Source organism: Neomonachus schauinslandi, chromosome 12, assembly GCF_002201575.2.
Source record: "Neomonachus schauinslandi chromosome 12, ASM220157v2, whole genome shotgun sequence".
NCBI classification, from domain to species: Eukaryota; Metazoa; Chordata; class Mammalia; order Carnivora; family Phocidae; genus Neomonachus; species Neomonachus schauinslandi.
In genome coordinates, this window is record NC_058414.1 from 65,370,327 (window position 1) to 65,391,763 (window position 21,437).

Below are 21,437 nucleotides of genomic sequence, written 5' to 3' on the forward strand. Positions count from 1 at the left end.
GGGGGAACTAGGCAGAGGGGGAGCAGGTTCCCCTCTAAGCAGAGAGCCTGATGTGGGGCTCGATCCCAGGATCCTGGGATCATGACCTGATCCGAACGCAGACGCTTAACCGACTGAGCCACCCAGGTGTCCTGTTATCCCCATTTTTGATGGGGAGACTGCCCACGGCCACACAGCTGGTCAGGGGGAGAGGCGGGAGTGCACCCATTTCATCCCGCCCCAGGGCTCTTGTCCTCACCATCATGCCACACTATCTTCTGGAAAAGCATTTGCCCTGAGGACGATGCCCCATGCAAGGAATGCGGTGAGAAAGGAGGGAGCTCCCTCTTTGGCTGCTCTCCCAACGGAGCCTTTCTCAGTCCCAGCTGGAACTTAGCTCTTATCATCATTCTGCCCATGGTCCTTTCCCCTGAGGCCCCTTTTGAAGCTCAGTGCCATAGCTTGCCATCCTCTGGGAACAACCTATACTTTCATTTCTCAAGGAAGTTCTGCCTTTGGAAGTTCCTTAATATGATTTTTAACTGTAATATCTGAAATTGTTTGAATTTACTCAATATTCAGCACAAAGCCATTAAAGAAAATAGCCAGGGGGACGGGCTTGGCATAAACATGAAATGATATTTGTCATTAGTGGGTGAGCTCTGTGTCTGAGCAGAGCATCCACTGGTTTTCAAAAATATCTGCCAGAGTTTCTCCTGGGCCATAACTGGTGTTTTTCTTGGTAGAGTTGCTACTGCTTATGCTTGCTCCGGGCTGTCCCTCAATCTCATCACTCTCCCCAGATTTATCTTTAGTTTTAGTTTCTGACTGTTTGTTTATAGGACAGTATGACATGAATCCTGTGACTTTGCAATCAGCAGCCTGTCAAGAGAAGAAGAAAGCAATCAAAAGACTTCACTTCCCTGACTGAGAAAGAGCAGAAAGTGCCTGCTGTCTATTGGAACTAGTCTAATGGCACCCATTCTGACATGGTATTTGGGGATTAAAGTTCACTGAGACAATTCAGAAGTTCTTCTTGCAAGATTATGAAAACTGATTCTATCCCACCTTGGTGCACTGTTACTTAAATCTCCAGATAAAGTAATTTTCACCTAGAAGGGAATCAGTATGGGGATTTGAGAATTAGGGCCATCCATGCTGAAAGTTCCAAAATCAAATCCAGCTGTGGGTACCAGCTCTCCTGACACCAGAGGGAGTCATTAACAGTAAAGGCCGTAAAAAAAAAAAAAAAAAAAAATTAAAATAAAATAAAAATAAAATGAAAGTAAGGGCCATAGAGTTGCTGGAGTATGAATCCTTGCTCTTCCGCAACTTTGGGCAACTTAGTTAGCTCCTCGGGGTCTCAGTTTCCTTATCTGTGAAGTGGGTATAACCACAGGGTTGCCCAGGGTTATGAGGAGGAGGAAATGCATTAAAATAAGTAAAAGGAGAGCCTGGTACATGGTAAGCTCTCGATACATGTTGGCTGTTCTTGAACACACACTAGCAGACTCGTGGCACTAAATAGCTCATGTGGCTTTTCAGTTCCATGGGTCTTCTGGTAATTCTTTGATTTTCCCTGGGTGCACATGGGGAGTCAGAACTTACCCGAACTGCTATTCCTGTTCGGAGTCCAATGCTGCAAGGCCTACCCTTAAGCCGGCACCCAGGCCCCATGACTCCCCAGGGGAGCAGGCCACCGTTCACCCTCGCTGGGACACAGTGCCCCAGACACAATACCTTGCCTCCGCCGGCAGTTGAGTTTCCTAAAGCAGGTCCCTTCCACGAGGCGGTTCAGGCGTTGCTGTTTGATCAGCTCCAAGATTTCTGGTTGAATCTTCTCCTTCAGTTCCCTGTGAAGAACACACACGCATTGCATGGCATGCCTTGAGAACAGCGCCTGGTTGAAAGGGGTTCGTGGGCAGATGGGGCAGTGAAGTGCAAGCCACATCTTTCCACGACCATCCCAACACCTCCCAAGGTGGTGCATTAGAGGATTATTTATTAAGAGTTAGTGGACAGGTTGATCTGTTAAAACAACACTATAGATTCTCTGACATTTACAGAATACCCACCAAAGCACCAGCCACTTCCGTGACGTTTTGCTATACCAAAGCCTCCCGAGAAGTTTCTTCCCTTGTTTCTCAAAGCCACAGATATAAACTCATGCAGAAACTTACTTGGCTTTGCCAAGACAATAAATCTTTGGTCACACTTCCCCCCCTACAGCAGGTAAACTCCCAGACTACATTTGTGATCTGACCAAAGAGCAATACTGGGCAGCCATGTAATTACTAATTCCACAGTAAACTGCAGGACCACATTTTGCTTTCCACTCTATCACTTACAAATGGGAGCAACATATCATCCCCGATTCTAGCCCACAGAGCTGGGGATAATGATAGGATAAATTAGGGATTATTTGCATCTTGAGTCAGGCTAATATAATATAACTTAGTTTTAGATGCACTATGCCTTAAAGATATCAGGACAGAGTACAATGTTTTTTAAATCTCTTTTTTTCTAAGAAGATTTTATTTATTTATTTGAGAGAGAGAGAGAGAGAGCAGGGGGAGGAGCAGAGGGAGAGGGACAAGCTGACTCCTGGCTGAGCACGAGCCCAACTCGGGGCTCCATCCCACGACCCTGAGATCATGACCTGAGCTGAAATCGAGTCGGACGCTTAATCCACTGAGACATGCAGGCGCCCCAAGAGAATAGTTTTTTTTTTTTTTATCATGTGAAATTTTATGTAGTGCTCTAGCATTTGAGTCTAGGAAAGCTAGAGCTGTTCTGGTTGATGCTGGACAGGGAGAACCCTCAGTAGTGTTAAAGTATTGATTAGAACATAGACCTAGAACTTGGAAGACTAGGGTTTCAATCTAGACTCTGCCCATGACTTGCATTTCATGTAGCTCATCTAAGTCTCAGTTTTCCCACCTGTAAAATGGGGATACGAACATTTTGTGGGAAAACGCTGTGACTCCCAAAAGAGACAGTGTAAGTGCAAGTGTTCTACGAGCCCCCTGGGCAGGAATGCGAGGTTATTACTGAATTTGCTTTGATGATACTCTCTCCTTCCCTCAGGCCAACTCTCCATACGCCCACATTTCACTGTAGTCATGGCTCACATGTCTGTCAGCTTCCACCTCAACTCTGGACCTGCTCCGACTGCAGACAGGCTGTCTTCACAGGGTGATTGGCTCATGGGTGAGGAAGGCACTCACGCTTGGGAAGTGCCTGCTTTGAGTCGGGTAGTGGGACTATCCGATTTTAGCTCAGTTAACATCCCCTTCTTGCTCCCCCTCAAAACCCTCCAAGTTTTGGGAACACGTAGTAGTGTTATTAATACGTAGGTATTATTATTTCTATTTTACAGGTGGGGAAACAGCTCATAGAGGTTAAGTGTGGAACTCAACCTTCTGCATACAAACTGCTTCTATTTACATGTGAGATAAAGAGAATTAAAAAGTCACATCAAAGGATCTGGCCCTCTAATGAGGTGTGCTAGTACTCTGCTAATACATATTTTAAACTCCAATGGCTTTAAACCTCCTGTCATTTGATACCGTTGCAACTGAACATTTATAAAGCATAATATGGAGATTGAGTCCTAAGAACACAGCTTGGTATCTTTGTAAGGCTCTCCTGCGCAGACCTCCAGGGTCTCATCTCGGCCTTTCAGATGACTAAAACTATTTATCATCAGTGTTCAGCTTTTGTAAAATGGACTTAGTATACTGCAGCTTTGATGAACCCTGCTCTGAATGGGAGAAAAAGGTGGGGGGAAATGCCAGGGCAGCCACACGCAACAATAAATCACCGCTCCTGACTTCCAAGCCAGGGCGATGGGGCAGAGAGGATGAAATGGCACTAAGGGATCGAGAGGTCACTGGAGAAAGGGTTTGGGAATTTCATTGATTCTTAGGTTGCGATGTATCTTTAAATAATAGTTTTAGTAGGCTAGAGTTGAATTATTAAAATGGAGATAAAGATGCAGGGAAGAGGACCAAAAGGAGGAAATAATTGAAAGTACTTCCGAGTCATTTTAGTCGATGATTTATGACATCTTAGTGTAAGACCCAGACACGCGCATGGTGACACACTCCATTATGGAAACGTCTCCTGGGGAGATATTTCCAGAGTGAGTGAACCCACTGCAGCAAGAATTAGCCGTTCCTTGTTGTGAACCCCAAAGGCCTCTAAAACATGACTGGGCAATGAGAAAAAGAGGACAACTTTTCTTTTTTTCTAAGTGATTTCCTCTTCTTTTCATGCAAATGGACCCACTTGCTATAAAATTCACTCATATCAGGAAAACATATATAACACCTACATGGTGTGTCTGTGGATGAGGTTGGACCTCAGTGTAATGTGTTATGGACTGCAGTTTGGGATAGAGATTCTCAGCTTGGGGTCAATGAGGCCAAGGTCATGGGTTCACTGCCCTCGTTTTGATAGATATTCTTCTAATTCTGTCTAAAGGCCTTGTAAATAAATAAAAGAAGGAAGATTAAAGGGGGTAGGGTGAATGAGTGCATGAAGAGCAATTCCAGGTCCAGCATCGTTTCTGGGAGACAATCCCAGGTCCAAGGCCAGCAGCGAGGCCAGTGCCACATACAGAAGACAGACGGCACTGCTAGACCAGTGAGCTGCCTCCTGGCCCTGCGGTCTGCCCCACTGAGCTGCTACTCGGTGTCCGCCTAGAACAGAGGGTGGCACGCATTTCCTGTAAAGGCCAGACAGTAAATACTTCAGGCTCTCAGGGCCATAGCTGTCTGTGGCAACTACTCAACTCTGACGCAGTAGAGTGGAAGCAGTCAACAAACGGTATGTAAACACACAAGTGTGGCTGTGTTCCAATAAACCTCCAATTACAGAAGCAGGTAGTGAGCTGGATTTGCCCCAAGAGCCATCTATACTTTGCCGACCCCTGATCTAAAAGGGTTCTGTGAAGACTGGGTGTGCTGAGGGACAGTGTCTGTTTCATGGAAATTGATCTGTCTTGACAACCGGAGGGCCTCCAAATTCAGTCCTTGTATTTCTTCTGTTCTTTATATTATAGACTCATGACTTTGAATATCAACTTTATGCTGACAGCTTCCCAAATTTATATTTCCAACCCGGACCTTTCAGCTGAACTCCAAATTCGTCAAACCAACAGTGAGACATGCCAAATGTGGATGTCTCATGGACACCTCAAACTTGACAGGTCCAAAGCTGAACTCCTGACCCCCTGTCTCGACCTGCTCTACTCCTTCTCGCCTTTGGTTGTTCAGCTCAAACAAAACTGTGAACTCCTCCTTGACTCCTCTCTTTCTCTTATTCAATCAATCAGGAAATATCATTGTTTCTTATCTTCAAAATCTATCTAATCTATAGTAGAGATTTGAATCACTTCGAATCATCTCTCGCTTGGGTTATTGAAATAACTTCCTTACTGACCTCCCTGGTTCCAGACTTGCCTCCCTGGAGTCTATTCCCACTACAGTAGCAAGAGGGATCATTTAGAAACCTGAGTCAGAGCACATCAATCCTCTGCTCAAAACCCTCCAATGGCTCCCCAACAAGGCCCTCCATCATCAACTCCCAGCCACTTTTCTGGACTCACCTCCTATTGCTCTCCTCCTTGCTTAGTCTTCTTCAGCCACAGTGGCCTTCTTATTTATTGAACACCCGGACCCACTCCTACCTCAGTGCCTTTGCACTGGTGTTTCTCTCTGCTGGAATACCCTTCTCTTAAATATACACATGGCCTGCTCCCTTAGTCCCTTAAACATCTTAACTCAAATGTTACCATCCCAACTAGAGGGACCTACTCTGACCACATTACTTAAGGCTGCCAGCTCTCCATTTCCCTTAACCTGCTTTATATTTCCATTGTCATTATCCTCTTTTAACATGCTATAATCTTATTTACTATGTTTATTGTCTGTGTCTCCCCACTAAAATACAATCATTGCAGGGCGAGAATTGCATCTGTCCTCTTCACTGCTAAATCACCAATACACAGAACAGTACCTGGTACGTGGCAGGCATTTGATAAGCATTTGTCAAGTGCACTGGACACTGAAAACTGTGTAACTGACCAGACCATCCTGCTGGCACTTGCTGAGAGAAGGCCCTGCACAAAGCTTGTGGCCAATATTTAGTGGGGAGGCAGATAGGCAGGGTAGGCGTTAGCCTGATTTCTGGCCCCGTTTTTACTTTTCCTTTCTCACTATACTTCCACTGTACCTTCTGAGATAAGGCGAGGCATACACAAATACAGTCATAGTGTCAGTTTTACCACTGACATATCAACAGTGTGACAACATGTCCCATTCTGGTTATCAGCTAACGATAAGAGGGACCATTTCTCTGAGTGGGTATTATGTGCCAGGCATATATCCTAAGCGCTTTTCAGGCACTACGTCATGGAATCTTCATAACCGTGCAATGATGTGGACACTTTAATCATTTTCTTTTTTAGACCTTAGAAAAACAGGCTTAGAATGGGTTATGTAACTTGTCTAAAGAGCCACATGTCCAAGTAGTGGCCTTGGAGTCTGAGCCCAGATTGGTTAGCTCCCTGGGTGTGGATTTTCTACCTTTTGCTACTATGCTTCACTGGTGTTTATCCTTGCATCTCTCCTTCCCCACCCAGTGTAGTGTTAAACGACCTGGTTTTGGACTATTCAAGTTTTTTATATCCATTAACTTGGATTAGTTGTGTGGAGGGACTTATCTTCCCTGCAAAGTCATGCTAAGTGGAAAGTAACAAATACCTCCCCTCTGAAATAATCGGTCAAGAGCTAAGAAATACAACAGAGCTTCTTCAACCCACTGAATATTCCCCCCAAATATTTGCTCACAGTGTGCATTTTTGTACTCAGGAAACATAAACGGTTTATAATAATGGGACGCGTGCCTCAAAGGCTCTCTGGGGCACTTGGGTTTGCTACCAAGCTGTGTGTGGCAGGCACAGAGAGAGCCAGGCCGTCGGGGGAGCACTATGGCGGTCAAGAGGCTGGTGAGGGTATGGCCAGTAGGGTTCTGTACCAGCGGGCAAGCCCCAGCCAAGTCACTGTCCCAGTCTGCACACTGAGAAGCTGGAACCTTAAAGGTACTTTCCAGTTCTCAATTTCGAATATCCTAACTCCCAAGCTTGGGGGAGATGTGTCTCCGTGTGCTCTCATGACAACCCCCGCCTTTGCTTCCTCCACTCAAGCACAGTCTCTGTTCACCCTCCCACCCAAATTTTACAACCTGGGAGAGTGGGGTGGGGTGGGGCAAGTGTCTCTGGTTCTCTGCTCGTCCGCAGCACAGGGCCCGGCAGGCAGGAGTCACTCGAGACATACTTGTTAAATGAATGAGTGAGCGAAGGCAGACCATCATGCATGGGCTGTCCCTTTCTGTTGACGTGGATTTGTCCTGTGAGCCGTGTCGGCAGCCTTTAGGCTTTATCCAATCCTGCAGTGAGTTCCTGTCTAGCAGGTCATTCTAACAGACAAAACATCCCAGACGAGCAGCGGGAGGCTGGCTCCCACCTGCCCGTTTCGGAGCCTGGGATAAGGATCAGGCTGGCCCACGGCCCCCTTAAATGCTATAGTTTCTAACAAGCCCTTATTGCAACCATGGCAAGGGCCCCAGTGAGACGTATGCTTTTCAGTCCCGTGGCCAAATGATGATACCAAAGGGACACACATACAGAAGACTTCCTGTATATTTGCATTGCTTCTCCTCACATAATAAACGCAAATGTAAGAGCCTCTTTTTTTTTTTAAAGATTTTATTTATTTATTTGACAGAGAGAGACACAGCGAGAGAGGGAACACAAGCAGGGGGAGTGGGAGAGGGAGAAGCAGGCTTCCCCCTGAGCAGGGAGCCCGATGCTGGGCTCGATCCCAGGACCTGGGATCATGACCTGAGCCAAAGGCAGACGCTTAACGACTGAGCCACCCAGGCACCCCATGAGCCTCTTATAATCAAGGGAAAACACCAGAATGTCATGGGCAGAGCCTCAAGAAATAAAGGTATGAAGCCAAAACAGGAGCAAAGTGTTCACACTTCACATGCAGTTAACATTCTTACTTAGAATAAAGTCACGGTCAAACAATAATTTGGGATCCCTCGCCCTTGACTGAAGTGGTTTCTCAAGTCTCCCTTTAGATTTTTTTTTTTTTAAGATTCTATTTATTTATTTGAGAGAGAGAATGAGAGACAGAGAGCACGAGAGGGAAGAGGGTCAGAGGGAGAAGCAGACCCCCCGCTGAGCAGGGAGCCCGATGCGAGACTCGATCCAGGGACTCCAGGATCATGACCTGAGCTGAAGGCAGTCGCTTAACCAGCTGAGCCACCCAGGCGCCCCTCCCTTTAGATTTTAAGAACGGCTGTCAAAAGCATAATGAAGTCTCTGTGTGTTTGCGCATCTGCTGAAACAAACCTTAGGGAATCCAACATTTTGGTGCTGTAGGCCCTGTGATGGGACGAGGTGCTGCCGTCCCTCTCCGCAAGTAAGAAACCGTATCTCTGAGGAGTCAAGCATTTATCAGAAGGGCTTTCTGTTTGGTATTTCTAGCTGTACCTTCTGGCTGAGGACCAGCCCAAAGGCCCAGCAGTGCCTGCTGCAGAGCTGGCTGGCGCTCAATGCAAGTACAAGTCACGTCTCACCATGACGAAAGCCAAAGACCCCCCAGAAGCATTCCCGCCCTGCCGCCCAGCTCCACCCTCACTCAAGTCTGCACTTCTGCTCCGCAGCCTCTGACTGTGCCTCCCAGGGCCTGAGAGCAAGCACGCATGAGGGAGCTGCAGACCTGTGAACTTTTTAAAACCACATCTTAGTCTTGCACTTCGCAAAGGAGCTCTGCTGGGGTGGACAAAGCATGAGCTGAGGGATCCGTGGGCTGGAGCTCAAGTCCCGGCTCCTCCCCTCTTTCTGGACTATTCCTGCTCCTTGAGTGGGAATAAGACCTACCTACTTCATTCACATGGATGTGAGGAAATGAAACAGCAGGAGGGGCTGCTTTGCAAATTGCCAAGCACTAAAAATGTCAAAGATATGAGAGTAATGGACAGAAAGAGGGGCAGAAAGAAAACGAATCAGAAACAGAGAGAGATGGGGTTCATGTCACAGTGACACTTGTGTTGTAAGTCAGCTTCATAACAAAAGTTCAGAAGAAGCTGTGGCTAGTCTTCTGAGGGGGAATGAGAACACATTTCACACACTTTCCTTACCCCTACCTCTTCTCCTGTTTCCTTCCCTATAAATTATAAGGGTAACAGAACTGACCTAGCTCTTAGAAAAGGACAAGGGAAGATAAATAGGCCAGTTCTAAGAAAAGACGGAGCAAACCAAACAGTCTTCATTGGAGGTTCAGAACATCCTAAAGATGGAGGTACGCAAAATGACAACTGTCGCAAGTGCACCTGCTGCAAGGTCCTATAAACAGGGGCCCTGCTGCTCTCGGACTCGGGCCTATGGGCTCATAGTCATGGGGGCGATGCAAGGTGCTCCGGGGTGAGGCAAAGCTGATGGATGGGGCAGGGGCAAGTGAATCTCTCTCTTCCTCTCCATCTCCCTTCCACTCACCACTTGAACATTCATATTGCCTGAATTACCAGTGGGCTTTGTTCTGGCTGGGCAGAGCATCTTCCGCTCAAAGGCACCCACCAAGAAATAGCTTCCCAGAGAAAAAATATTTGTTCCAAGTGTTAGGAAAGGTCCCCCCACTTCTCAGCTACAAATTTTCAGGGGACTCATCAGTAACCAGGCCTCTTCCTGGCTTAGGTCCTGCTGCCAACAGCGCCTGTCCCTGCCTTCCCCTCGGCCGCTCCTGCACCGCCTTCCTCGGGGAGCTGCTGAGACTTCATGAAAGGAACTGAGGTCTTCCCGAGTGTCTTTTGTTGGCCTTCTGCAAACAGCTCACAACATGGCCCACTGCACTGTGTGTGATCGGCCTTCAGACCAGAAATGATGGGTCAGAGCCTCCGAGGAGACAGAGCTCAGGGGTTACTTACAAAATCGGGCGAGACTGGAAATCTTCCTGGTTCATCCTCTCAGACTGGCGGATTTTCAGGATCTCAGTGTAGCTCAGGTTCTGCAGTTTGCACTTGAACTGGTCCAGGGAGCTAGGCTTGGTTATAAGAGCTCTCATAACCTGCTCCTTCACCACCTGCATTACCTGTAGATGAAAGGAAGACCGTAACTTTCCTGGGGGGTTGTCCTTGCCCATTTGGAAAGATCTTCTAGAGTGAACGGCTCCCTGCCTCCCTGCTCCCTACTCCCCTGCTTCCCTTCCCCTGCGCTCTCTGCCCAAACCTTGAGGGTACTTTTCCAAAGAGTAAACTACCATAATGTACATCTTCCACTTTCTCTTGTGCTGCTGGAACCACAAGGAAGGAGATGGACTGACGAAGTTGGAATTGGGTGGCAGGAGGCCTGGCTGGGAGGAGTGCTCCATTTGCTCAACATATTACGGGACCACTGCTGAAGCGACATTGTGCACAGTGCAAACTTCAAAAGTGAAGGGAGTCCAAGCAACAGCTAGGAGGCTGACTCACTGCTATTTTTTCCAGAAGAAGATCTCTGAGACACAATTAACTGTGGATGTCTGGTTGGCACTGGTTCAAACAAACGTGAAATGATACCCACACTCGCCCCTCCGAGAATGCTTTCCCCGTGTAGTGAAGGCCTGAGTGTTCATACACATAAGGGGTCTGAAATTGTGTGTGTGCTGTTGCCTTCTTGAGCCAGGCACTAAAAAGGAGGTCTATTTAATAGAACAGACATATGCCATTGGATGCCTCAAGAAAAAAAGAATATGGTAATGTGCTGCCTAAGGACAGGGTCCAGCCCACAAGGAGGCAATTAAGCATTGCCTCTATTAATGTGGATTCGTCTTCATCAGAATTTATAAAGCAGGAAAAGACCAGAAAAGACATAGAGGCATCCAAGAGACGTGTAGTAATCTTCCTGCTTCTTTTTTTTTTAATCCTCCACTGCAGAGGAGAACAATTGTTATCACTGATGAGGTATCTACTATGGTGGAAGCTTTATGTATGTTCCCTCTCTTAATCCACTCAAATCTAGGAGTTAGCTGTGGTCATCATTCTCTTTACATATGAAGAAACTGAGGCTTTGAAATGTTAAGTAACTAGTTCAAAATCATAGCGCTGGTTGGTAGGTGGATGAGCTGGGATTTAACACTACTCCACTGCCAATCACACCACCATTCTTGGGGTCACTCAGTAATGTTAAAATGAAAGAAAATCGCAAATGCACCTCAATTATATGCTAATTCTGTGCCAGACACATGTTTAGTCATCATCTCATTTAATCTTCCCTCCAATACAGTAGAATAGGTGTTATTACCCCTATTTTAAAGATAAAGAGGCTGAGACTGAAGATTGAGGACTTACCCAAGGCCACACATATCTAGTTGAATTCTATGACACCAAGTAGCCCCACATGATGGATATTGCATGCATTTGATGTTGAAAAGCCCTGGCATCTCAGTGTAAGACTAGTCCGTGAGCAATTGCTGAGTACCTACCATGTGTGATTTATTCGACGAACAACTGATTAGAAGCCATAAGGAGTATAGTGGGATCATATTCATAATGATAAAGGGTGAGCGGCATGCCAGGGCTTTTCAACATCAGATGCATGCAGTATCCATCATGTGGGGCTACTTGGTGTCATAGAATTCAACTAGATATATGTGGCCTTGGGTAAGTCCTCAATCTTCAGTCTCAGCCTCTTTATCTTTAAAATAGGGGTAATAACACCTATTCTACTGTATTGGAGGGAAGATTAAATGAGATGATGACTAAACAAATGTTTCTTAAGGAGCTGTCACAGAGATTGACAGTCACCAGAACACATAGGATTGGACACAATGATTACACTAGTAGGTGGGCATGTGACCTGAGCTGACCAATCAGTATCCTTTCCCAGACTTCTGACTTGACTTGAAGCAGAGGTGAAGCATGCTCTTTTCCCCTAAAATTGACAACTATAACACTGCCTCTTACATGTGGAAGAGTGAAAGATATTGAGACTGATTCCATTCAAATTAGATAGAAGAAAGATTTGTGTGTGTGTGTGTGTGTGTGTGTGTGTGTGTGAGAGAGAGAGAGAGAGAGAGAGAGAGAGTTAATAATAGTTAAATTATATTCAACCATAATGTCAATTCAATGCTGACATTCGGTGGTTTTGTTACATGAACCTTTACTTCCCCAATTGAATGGAATTCCTGTCACTTGCAACTTAAGATCTTAACGAATACATACAATGAAGTCAAAGAGGAGTATCAGCTTATGGAGTGGAGTTTGCCCAGACTGGGGAAAAGTAAGAGAAGGAAGCTGGATAGAAACAATGAAGCTACTTCAATAAGAAAAACCTTTAAAAAATCATCTTCATTTATATGCTCATGGCTGTACCTTTGCGTGGAAATCATGATAATCCCTTGTGGTGGTATGGGAAATTCTTCAGCTCCTACTTATACCTTATGCTTAAAATCCACTGTTAAGAGTTTCAATTCCTCTAGCTTAAGAATTTTATCTTTTGCTAGATGTAAGAATCCGTAAGTGGGACAATCTTTTAAATTCCCAACAATCACTTATGCTTCCGTTTTAAAAGTGAATATAGACCATTTCCTAAGAGTAGGTTGATAGGATAAGAAAGAAGAAGCCAAAGGGGCACTTGGCCCTAGGGAAAGGGATGCAAGTAGTTAGGATACAGCGCAGAATGAGGTTGGTGGAGGGAAAGACTGGCTTTGCCTGATTTACTTCACAGTTTTGCTCTAGCCCTGAGAAGTTCTGTGGTAACTCTGTGTGCCAAGGAAAATGACCCCAGGGAAAGATGTCATTGATTTTTTTTACGAAGACAAAATAGTTATATAAATTCAAATATTTCTCTATTTCTTTGCAAAGTAGCTTCCAAAAAGGCTAGAATTAATAGTGTTAAGTGTCTATGAATGCTCTATGTGCATGATTTAAATCAAGACACTCACAACCACCATGCTTGACTCTGTCTTCTTTGGAAAATATCAAACCTTTTCTCATTGTTTGGAAAACCCACAGATGGTGTTGCGGAGGCATCAGCAAATCAATGGACTTAAAACTTCTTAATTACAAAATATGAATACGCTTTGTCATAGACATCAGATAAAACACGCTTTCAGAATCCGCATTCACTTACTGGTATTGACTGATTATTTTGTCAAGGTCAAACTGTGCCTGTGGTATGTTTCTGGAATTTTTCCAGCACATGTTCTCTGTAATAATGTCACATGTTATAAAAGAAGAAGTGGGAGTCCCATAACACACATGTACTTCAGATGGAGAAAACCTTTCAGCTTCTCGGAAGATTGGGTTAAAAGAGTAAGTTCTGGGGACCCCTGACAAGAATCAAGCATGCTGGTAGTCTAACTGGGCTCCTGGTTTCCCTGTTGTTCATTGAGATATGCTCCTGTGTTTTATTCCAAGATCTCCTGAGCCTCCATGTGCTCCCTAGTCTAATCACCAATTTGACCCCCACCTTCACACCCACAATCTTCATCCAGCATTATTCATCTGTTCTCAACAACTGTTTTTCAAGCACCTACAATGTGCAAGTCACCGTAAGCGAGATATTTGAAGCCTTGTGTCCTGGTCTGGGGAAGTGGATAAGCCATTACATACTTGCCTCCTCCAAGGGATGAAGTGATGTCACAGTGGAGCAAGGGCGAGACAGTCATTCCCCAAATATTTAGCCCCTCTCAAATGCTGACAGGCTGATAGCACAGCACCAGGACTTTGGCTGGGGCTTGAGGAGAGACCAGATGTGGACACGATGAGAGGCAGAGAAGGAGCGATTCTTGGAAGAAACAGCATGAGCCAAGGCTTGGAGAGAGGAGAGCCCAGCCCTGGGTGGGGAGGAGTGTATGGTGGTTTCATTCCATTGGAAAAAATCGAGGTGGGGCTTCGAGTTAGGCTGAAAGTCAGGCTGGGCCAGACAGTGGGTGGTTTTGTTGGCCAAGATAAACAATTTAAATTTGGATTTTTTTTTTTTCTGTAATTAGTGGTAAGTCACCAGGGGATTTGGGGTGTGTGTGATGGAATTCAATAGTGTAAACTATGTTGGGACACACACAAAAATTGGAGAGGGGCCTGGGGAAAGGAAGACATTACAAAGGAGTCATGATCCCTGATCAACTGGGGTAAGGGGGGATGTCAGGGAAGTGTGCAAGGCCGAGACTAACCTGCCTGGGACTGGAAGGACGGGTGGGAGGGTGAAGAGGGAAAGGGAGCTCAGGCAGAGGGATCAGCAAGAGCAAAGCCTGGAGGGAGGGAGTGCATGACTTGGGCATTAGACAAATCATGCTTTTGGAGCCCACGTTAGCAGCTTTCAGCAAGTGGGTGCTACTCGTGGCAGGATGGCTTCTCAGCCTTTATAAAGGGCCCAACACACACAACTGTAAAGCCAGGCTGTGACCTTCCTCAAGATATTCAACCCCTCTGAGCCTCAGTTTAAGCTTCTGTAAACTGGAAGGACTAATCATTTAGAATTCATCGAGTGTTGCTCATTAGAGAAAGCCTCATATCCTTTACGGTACCCTGTGGATATTTAGCAAACATGAATTTCCCTTCCCAAGCCTTAGTTTGCTCACTATAAAGTGGAAGTAATAGCTCAGAGTTCATAGAGTTGCTGTGAAATCCAAACTGGATTACTTGCAAAGTACCGACACACTGAATGGAACATACTAGACACACAACCAATGTGATGTAATGTTCCCATACCTTCTGAGAATGAAATGACTTATGTCAGAGGGTTCTCCTATAAAAAATATCCTCAACAGTGTTCCCAGACCACATCTGTATCACCTGGGAACTTGCTAGAGATGCAACTTCTCGGGCTCACCCCAGACCTATTGAATCAGAAACCCTACAATCAGTGTTTCAACAGCCCCTCCAGGTGATTCCAGCACTCACGAAAATGTGAGAAGCACTGGTCTCAGCAAACATCCAGCACCACTTCTCAGCCTTCAGTACAGTATCTGCAGCAATTTTTGTCATATCATAATAAAGCACTTAAGTCAGTTATTGGTGTACCTTTCCCCATCTAGACTGTAAATGCCTAGAGGGCAGGTCCTGTTTCTTATTTGTAATGTGGTCCCTAGTACTTAACCACGGTACCTTCCAGACTGTAATAATGATTGATAAGTTCAATGCCATTGATTCTTAGGCTCCCACCTGTCATCTGTAGAATTAAACAAATACATCCTTAACAGAATTACAAGACTGTTTAACATGGTTTTCAAAGTGCACTTTTACAAAGCCTAAAAATCAAAGTCTGTGGCTTTGAGATGCTGTCTTAGGGTTTGAGAGATCATTTTGGACTTTTTTCCCAGGCTGAGCTGGAAATGGCCGGTCTGCGGTTGAGCGAAGGGTTTCTGGAGAAGCCGCTACTGGGCATTGCCGCTAAAGGGTGGGGGGGGGGGGTCAGCACTTACAAAAATGTACAATCTACCCAATCAGTAGCAACCCATTAAATGGATTTATCTTCATAACGAAGAGAAAAGGCTGTTGCAGGGAAGACAGATGTCAACACAGTCCAGCTTAAAAATGGGTCATGTGGGAGAATTTTCATTGCTGGGCTTCAGCACTGGACCATTTTTCTTCCTAAGAATGTTCCTTACACAAGACAAAACGACTGAAGACTCATAAGGACCAAAAAAATGGGAAGGATTCTGCCCGGAGAGGAGTCTAGGTGCTCATCTACAGACAGGAAAACTTCCCAGAGGCCAGGGATCACTTTGAAAGGCTACTCTCCAAGCTTAGGATGTGGGGAGAAGTGGCCTTGCCCAGAGAGAGTACTAGAAGTTCAGGTAAAAACTGGTGACATATGTGGCAGGGACAAGTATTGACCTAGATGCAGGTCTTTAAAATTAGGACACCTTCTGGAAACTAAAAATGGTTTTCCTTTGTACTTCTGCCACAGCTGGGGAGAGGACAGCCTAGGTCAGTCCACGCAAATGAGAGTTTTTGCTGAATGGTGTCAAGTGTATTAAATGGAGGGGAGAGAAAAAATAAAAATGTTTTCTGGACCCAAGGAGCAGCATTTAAGTTTCCTGTATTTATTCCGGGGCAGTGTGGGCAGAGAGCAGAGGTTGGCAAATTTCTATTAAGGGCCAGATCATGTCTGCTGCCAACTACTTAGCTATGCCTGGGCATCGTGAACATGGCCGCAGACAGGAAGTAAATGAATGAGTGCGGCTTTGTTCCAATACAACCTGATTACAAAAAAACAGGTGGTGAGCTAGATTTGGCTGGTGGGCAGTGATTCGGCAACTCCTGGTCTAGAGGAAAAACACCTGGCTTTAGAGTTGGGCAGTGCTCATTTCAAAGTCTGGCTCCATGACCCGCTGAACCAGGTGACTCACTCAGCTTCTCTGAACCTGTTTCCTTATCTATAAAGTGGAGGTGATCATCTTCCGTCAGGATTAGGAGAAGCCCAAACATTATACCCATCAGTATGAGGTTTCCTGTGAATCCCAGTCCTAAAGACAGCTTATCCAAAGGAAAAATTCCTCCTTGCAGCATGCAAGCCACCCCTTGACGACACACATGTTTATAACACATGTAGGGCAGTTCAAGATTATATTTAAGTTGCACTGCACAGAACTGATTCTGATATTTTAAAGTTTTTATTTTTTAAAAACAATGTTCTCAACTGTCCCCCCTGAATGGTTTCAGGGCCTTGAAGATATTTTGGTCTGTCCTTGCTTTTCCTTCCGCCACATCTCCTGCTGGGGTTTGACCAGTGCAGTCCCGTGGTGAGGGGCCCTGTGGGGTCAGGCTTCATGGAAGTGGACAGAAACTGTTCTGAAATCAGAGAGGATCAGCCCAGCTGGTGTGCAACCCCCAGCCCCTCTCGATTTCATCATGTGTCCTCAATTATACCAGAAGCATTTGAAACATTTTGTTCATTAATAAATGCAGAAAAGCGCCTCCTTGGCTTCACCCCTCACACCCCATGATCTAGCCACACTCAGATCCCTTCAGTGCCTTGAACTTCACCCCTGTGCCTTCATTTGTGCTCTTCCTTCCACCTGTGACTAAAATCCTCCTAATACCGGCTCATTCTTCAAGTCGACAAAATCCTTCTCTGACCTGCTTTCCTCCCACCGAAGTCGGCGTTTTCTCCCATTCTCCCATCACAGGATTATACCATAATGCCATGAACTGTGTCCTTTGTTGACTATCGCATATCCAGAGTCTGTACAATCCAATCGTGTAGTAGTTACTGAGAAAATATCTATTTAGTGGCATCTGAGTGGCTCAGTCTAAGGCTCTGCCTTCAGCTCAGGTCATGATCCCGGGGTCCTGGGATCGAGCCCCGCATCGGGCTCCCTGCTCGGCAGGAACCTGCTTCTCCCTCTGCCTACCACTCCCCCTGCTTGTCCTCTGTGTGTGTGTGTCAAATAAATAAATAAAATCTTAAAAAAAAGAAAATATCTATTCAACTTATGACCAATGGACTCATCAAGTGATTAAAAGAAAGGAATAGCTTAAAAAATCAGTAATTCTCAACCCTCAGTCTACAGTAAAATTTAAAGCATCCCTTGGCCTGGCCTCACCCCCCAGAGATTCTGATTCATTTGGTCTAGAATGGGTCCCGGACACGGGGCACATGTTACAATGCCCCACAGGGATGCTAATGTGCAGCTGGGCTTGAGGTCTACTGGTCTAAATGAGAAGGCATAAGAAGATAGGAAGGAGCGATGCCTGCTGCCCTTCCAAGGAAAAGAGAGAAGGGACAGGCTCCTCTCCCTCATTAAACTGCCCAATGCAACCTACAGATGAGGAAGCAAGCCCTCAACTTGTTATTGCCTGTAGCTCCCCCAAGGCTTGGTCTTCAGATAGGAGCTACCGTGTGTGCAGGATGAGTGTTCCCACCTGCGACAGTCAGAGAGCTGGTCAGGGGACCATGCTGGCTCTGTGCATGCTTTGAGAAGCCACCTTTACTCAGGAGACAGACACTCTGCTTACCACGGAGGCAGCCAAAGCCACTGTGCTGTGGGCATCTGCCTGCCTGGCTCAAGCACTATGTACAGACCTCCTTTAGCAAGGCAGCCCCCGTCTTCCCAATGAGCCCACAATTCCCTGGGCAGCAATTAGCGTCCATGTTCCCTGACACAGGGCAGTAGCTTATGTGCCAATCCGAGTAGGCAACCTGCAGCCGGCAGTGTCCACATGGGCCTGGGGAACCTGACGGAGGACTAGTATTAGAGAGTATGAAAGATGATTTTTCTTTTTTTAAAGATTTATTTATTTATTTTGAGAGAGCGAGAATGAGAGAGAGAGAGAGAGAGAGAGAGAGTACATAGTGGGGGAGGGTCAGAGAGAGAAGCAGGCTCCCCGCTGAGCAGGGAGCCCGATGCGGGACTCGATCCCGGGACTCGGGGATCATGACCCGAGCCGAAGGCAGTCGCTTAACCAACTGAGCCACCCAGGTGCCTGAAAGATGATTTTTCAAACGTCCCCTGAGAGCAAAGCAGATGACACTGGAGCCGCTAGAAAGGGAGCTGGCTGCTCAGCACTGTTCCCTTGCTTGGGAACTTCCTCTGGTTTTAGCTGCTAATAAAATAGGAATTGGACGGCAGGAGATAGGAAGATGCTCATGCAGCTTCAAGCATCTTGAGAATCTGATCACAATCCAAACAGAGCTTTGAGGGCCTTGGCTTTAGTCCCCAAAATAACTCGTTAGACAATGCCTGACCCCGTAGTCCCATGCAGGTGCTAACTGGGTGATTTCACATTCCAAAGACTGAGACGCAAGGCACTAACAGCTGTCCTGTTCCTCATGAGAAGGCATTTAATTTAAGACTTAAGGCATTTTTATGGCCAGTAAAAAAAATAAACCTTTCAACTAGCAATTCATCTTAAAATCAATTAGCATGGGGTCTCTTGAAGAACAATGGATATGGAAGCAACACACTTCTCACTTTCTTCAACTGCCGCAGGAAGCCACCTCAAAAGAGGAGAAACAAAGGTGAAGTTTGGGATCACGACCTTCTCTTTGCAGCCTGCCCTTGAAGGGAGAGCAATGAAGAGGCCAGCGGTGTGACCAAACTTCCTTTCTCCACTGCAGATAGGGAGCCAAATTAATACAGTAATCAGGGCAGATTTGCTGGTCAGCTAATTGAAGACCCTGGTTGACAAGAGGGAGCTATTTTCACCAGTGTCTGATGGAGTCAGCCTCAGGCAAGCAAAGTCTGAGCAAATCACATTAGTGGGTGACATTTAATCTACAGCTTTGAATAAACAACATGTCAAGTAAGTCAGTCAAAACATGTGACTATGTGTGGAGAAAGAGACAGAAACCAATGGCACTGGTTTGCTTACAAAAGTTGAGAAACTGTTTTCCCATAGGGTTAGGAGAAATGGCTAAGATTTTTTTTAATGAGAGTTTATTTATTATTTATTTAATTTTTTAAATTATAGCTAAGATTTTTTAAATAATTATGCTACTGTTGGTTTTCTAATGCTTGTTCACCAAAGTCAGCCATACTTTGTCAAGCATGGATGTTGAAAGCAAAGTCTTTTGCAAGTCTTCCAAAGTCTTTTTTTTTTTTTTTTAAAGATTTTATTTATTTATTTGAGACAGAGAGAATGAGAGAGACAGAGAGCACATGAGAGGGGGGAGGGTCAGAGGGAGAAGCAGGCTCCCTGCCGAGCAGGGAGCCTGATGCGGGACTCGATCCAGGGACTCCAGGATCATGACCTGAGCCGAAGGCAGTCGCTTAACCAACTGAGCCACCCAGGCGCCCCCCCTTTTTTTTTTAAAGTCTTTTTTTTTTTTTTTCAAGTCTTCTGAAAGTTACAAAGAATGACCTTCCCAATGGGAAAGGCTCCCAAACTAGAGTCACTACTGAGGTATTGTTCTCTTGCAGCTGTGGCTGCCATGACTAAGAGTGGTGGTGGATTGACTCTCCTGGGAGGTCCCCAAAAGCAGAGGAGGAATTTCTCTGGAGAAGTAACTGAGCCTCAAAGGATTTTCCTTTTTTAAGTTACATAATCATGAGGCCAAAATACATACTGCTAAATGATCAGCAATTCCCGGTTGTACTTGTTAATGGATAAATGGCAACCACAGATATCCCTTTAAACATTATGGGCTGTTTACCAACAAATCTGGAATCGACCCGCTGTCCCTTCTTCGTTCATTCATTGTAAGGTGTGAAGGAAAGGAGTGAATGGTAATTAATGTCTACTCATGTGTTGATCTACCCTGGTGTGTCTCAACCTCTGTGGATGGTGGGATTTTACCTAATTCATCTCTGTGTGTCCAGGATCAGTTCCATAAATATTTGTAGAATGACTGAATAGATTAAGGGAAGACGGAGATTAAGAATATCAGTGGACACTGATAAATTAGCCTCAAACTACTCTGAAATTGCCATTACAAAATAAATGAAATGTCTACTGTCTCACATGGAGGTGAAACCAGAAGCTCTGCACATTGAGATTTCCCGGCATGTTCTGCATAACCTGTTAAATAGTGACAAATGAAATGGGACAATCTGCCCCACTGGAAGGGAGACTTAATAAACTTTTCATAAGCAGACTGCTCAGGCAAGACCACAGGGGATTCAGGGTGGGAAAAACGAGGTATGGCTCCCATAAACTAGCTTAGCCATCGGGCAAGGCTGCTGAACCCCAGGGAGATCAGAATCATTGCTCCAGTGAGTCACTCCGGAAGGACAGTGCCACCGAAATGGAAGTGTTGGTGGATGCTCCTCAGCAGACAGACGGGGCAGGGGAGTTGGCCACTCAGTGGGGCTTAAAATTTAGCAGTGCCCATTGGTCTCTACTCTGTGATATATATGGGAAAGGACTGTTCTTTTTACCCTTCTCCAAATACTCTCCCCTTTTCACTACTCATCCAACTAAGTGTGACATTTTGAGTAGACCATTCTCTGCTGGGAAATTTAAAACACCATGGTATGCATTTTAATTTCCAAATAAATTCATCTGTATCATCAACAGAATATCTTAAGAGTAAATATATTTTGATTTTCTAAATTTTACCTAATAAGTTGTCAATTCCTGGTATTACAAACTTTAGAAGTATACAGTCCTGTACTTGCTCAGCTAACATTTATTAGACACTTAATATGGGCTGATCACTGGGCGAGGTGCTGGGAATACAAAGAACCAGACCCAGTGCCCACCTTGCAAAACTTGCCCTTAGTGGGAGGTAGGTGTGTAAACAAATAATAACATTGGACTTTAGTAAGTCCTATTATAGGTATGGGCTAACAATATAATTTTGGGGCAGGGAAAACAACGTGATTATTTTTTTTTTATTCTTATGTTAATCCCCATACATTACATCATTAGTTTTAGATGAAGTGTTCCATGATTCACTGTTTGTGCCTAACACCCAGTGCTCCATGCAGAATGTGCCCTCTTCAATACCCACCACCAGG

The 21,437-nt window shown here is 45.4% G+C and overlaps 1 protein-coding gene across 2 annotated transcripts in view; it reads right to left on the reverse strand.

Moving 5' to 3' along the window:
* ELMO1 (engulfment and cell motility 1) overlaps positions 1-21,437 on the reverse strand; it is a 519,605-nt gene that overhangs the window by 31,157 nt on the left and 467,011 nt on the right. For both annotated transcript variants that reach the window (XM_021699424.1, XM_044920201.1), the window contains 2 exons: positions 9,979-10,142; positions 1,720-1,832 (listed from right to left, as the gene is read on the reverse strand). In XM_021699424.1, the coding sequence (XP_021555099.1) occupies positions 1,720-1,832; positions 9,979-10,142 (277 nt within the window). The remainder of the gene's footprint in view (positions 1-1,719; positions 1,833-9,978; positions 10,143-21,437) is intronic.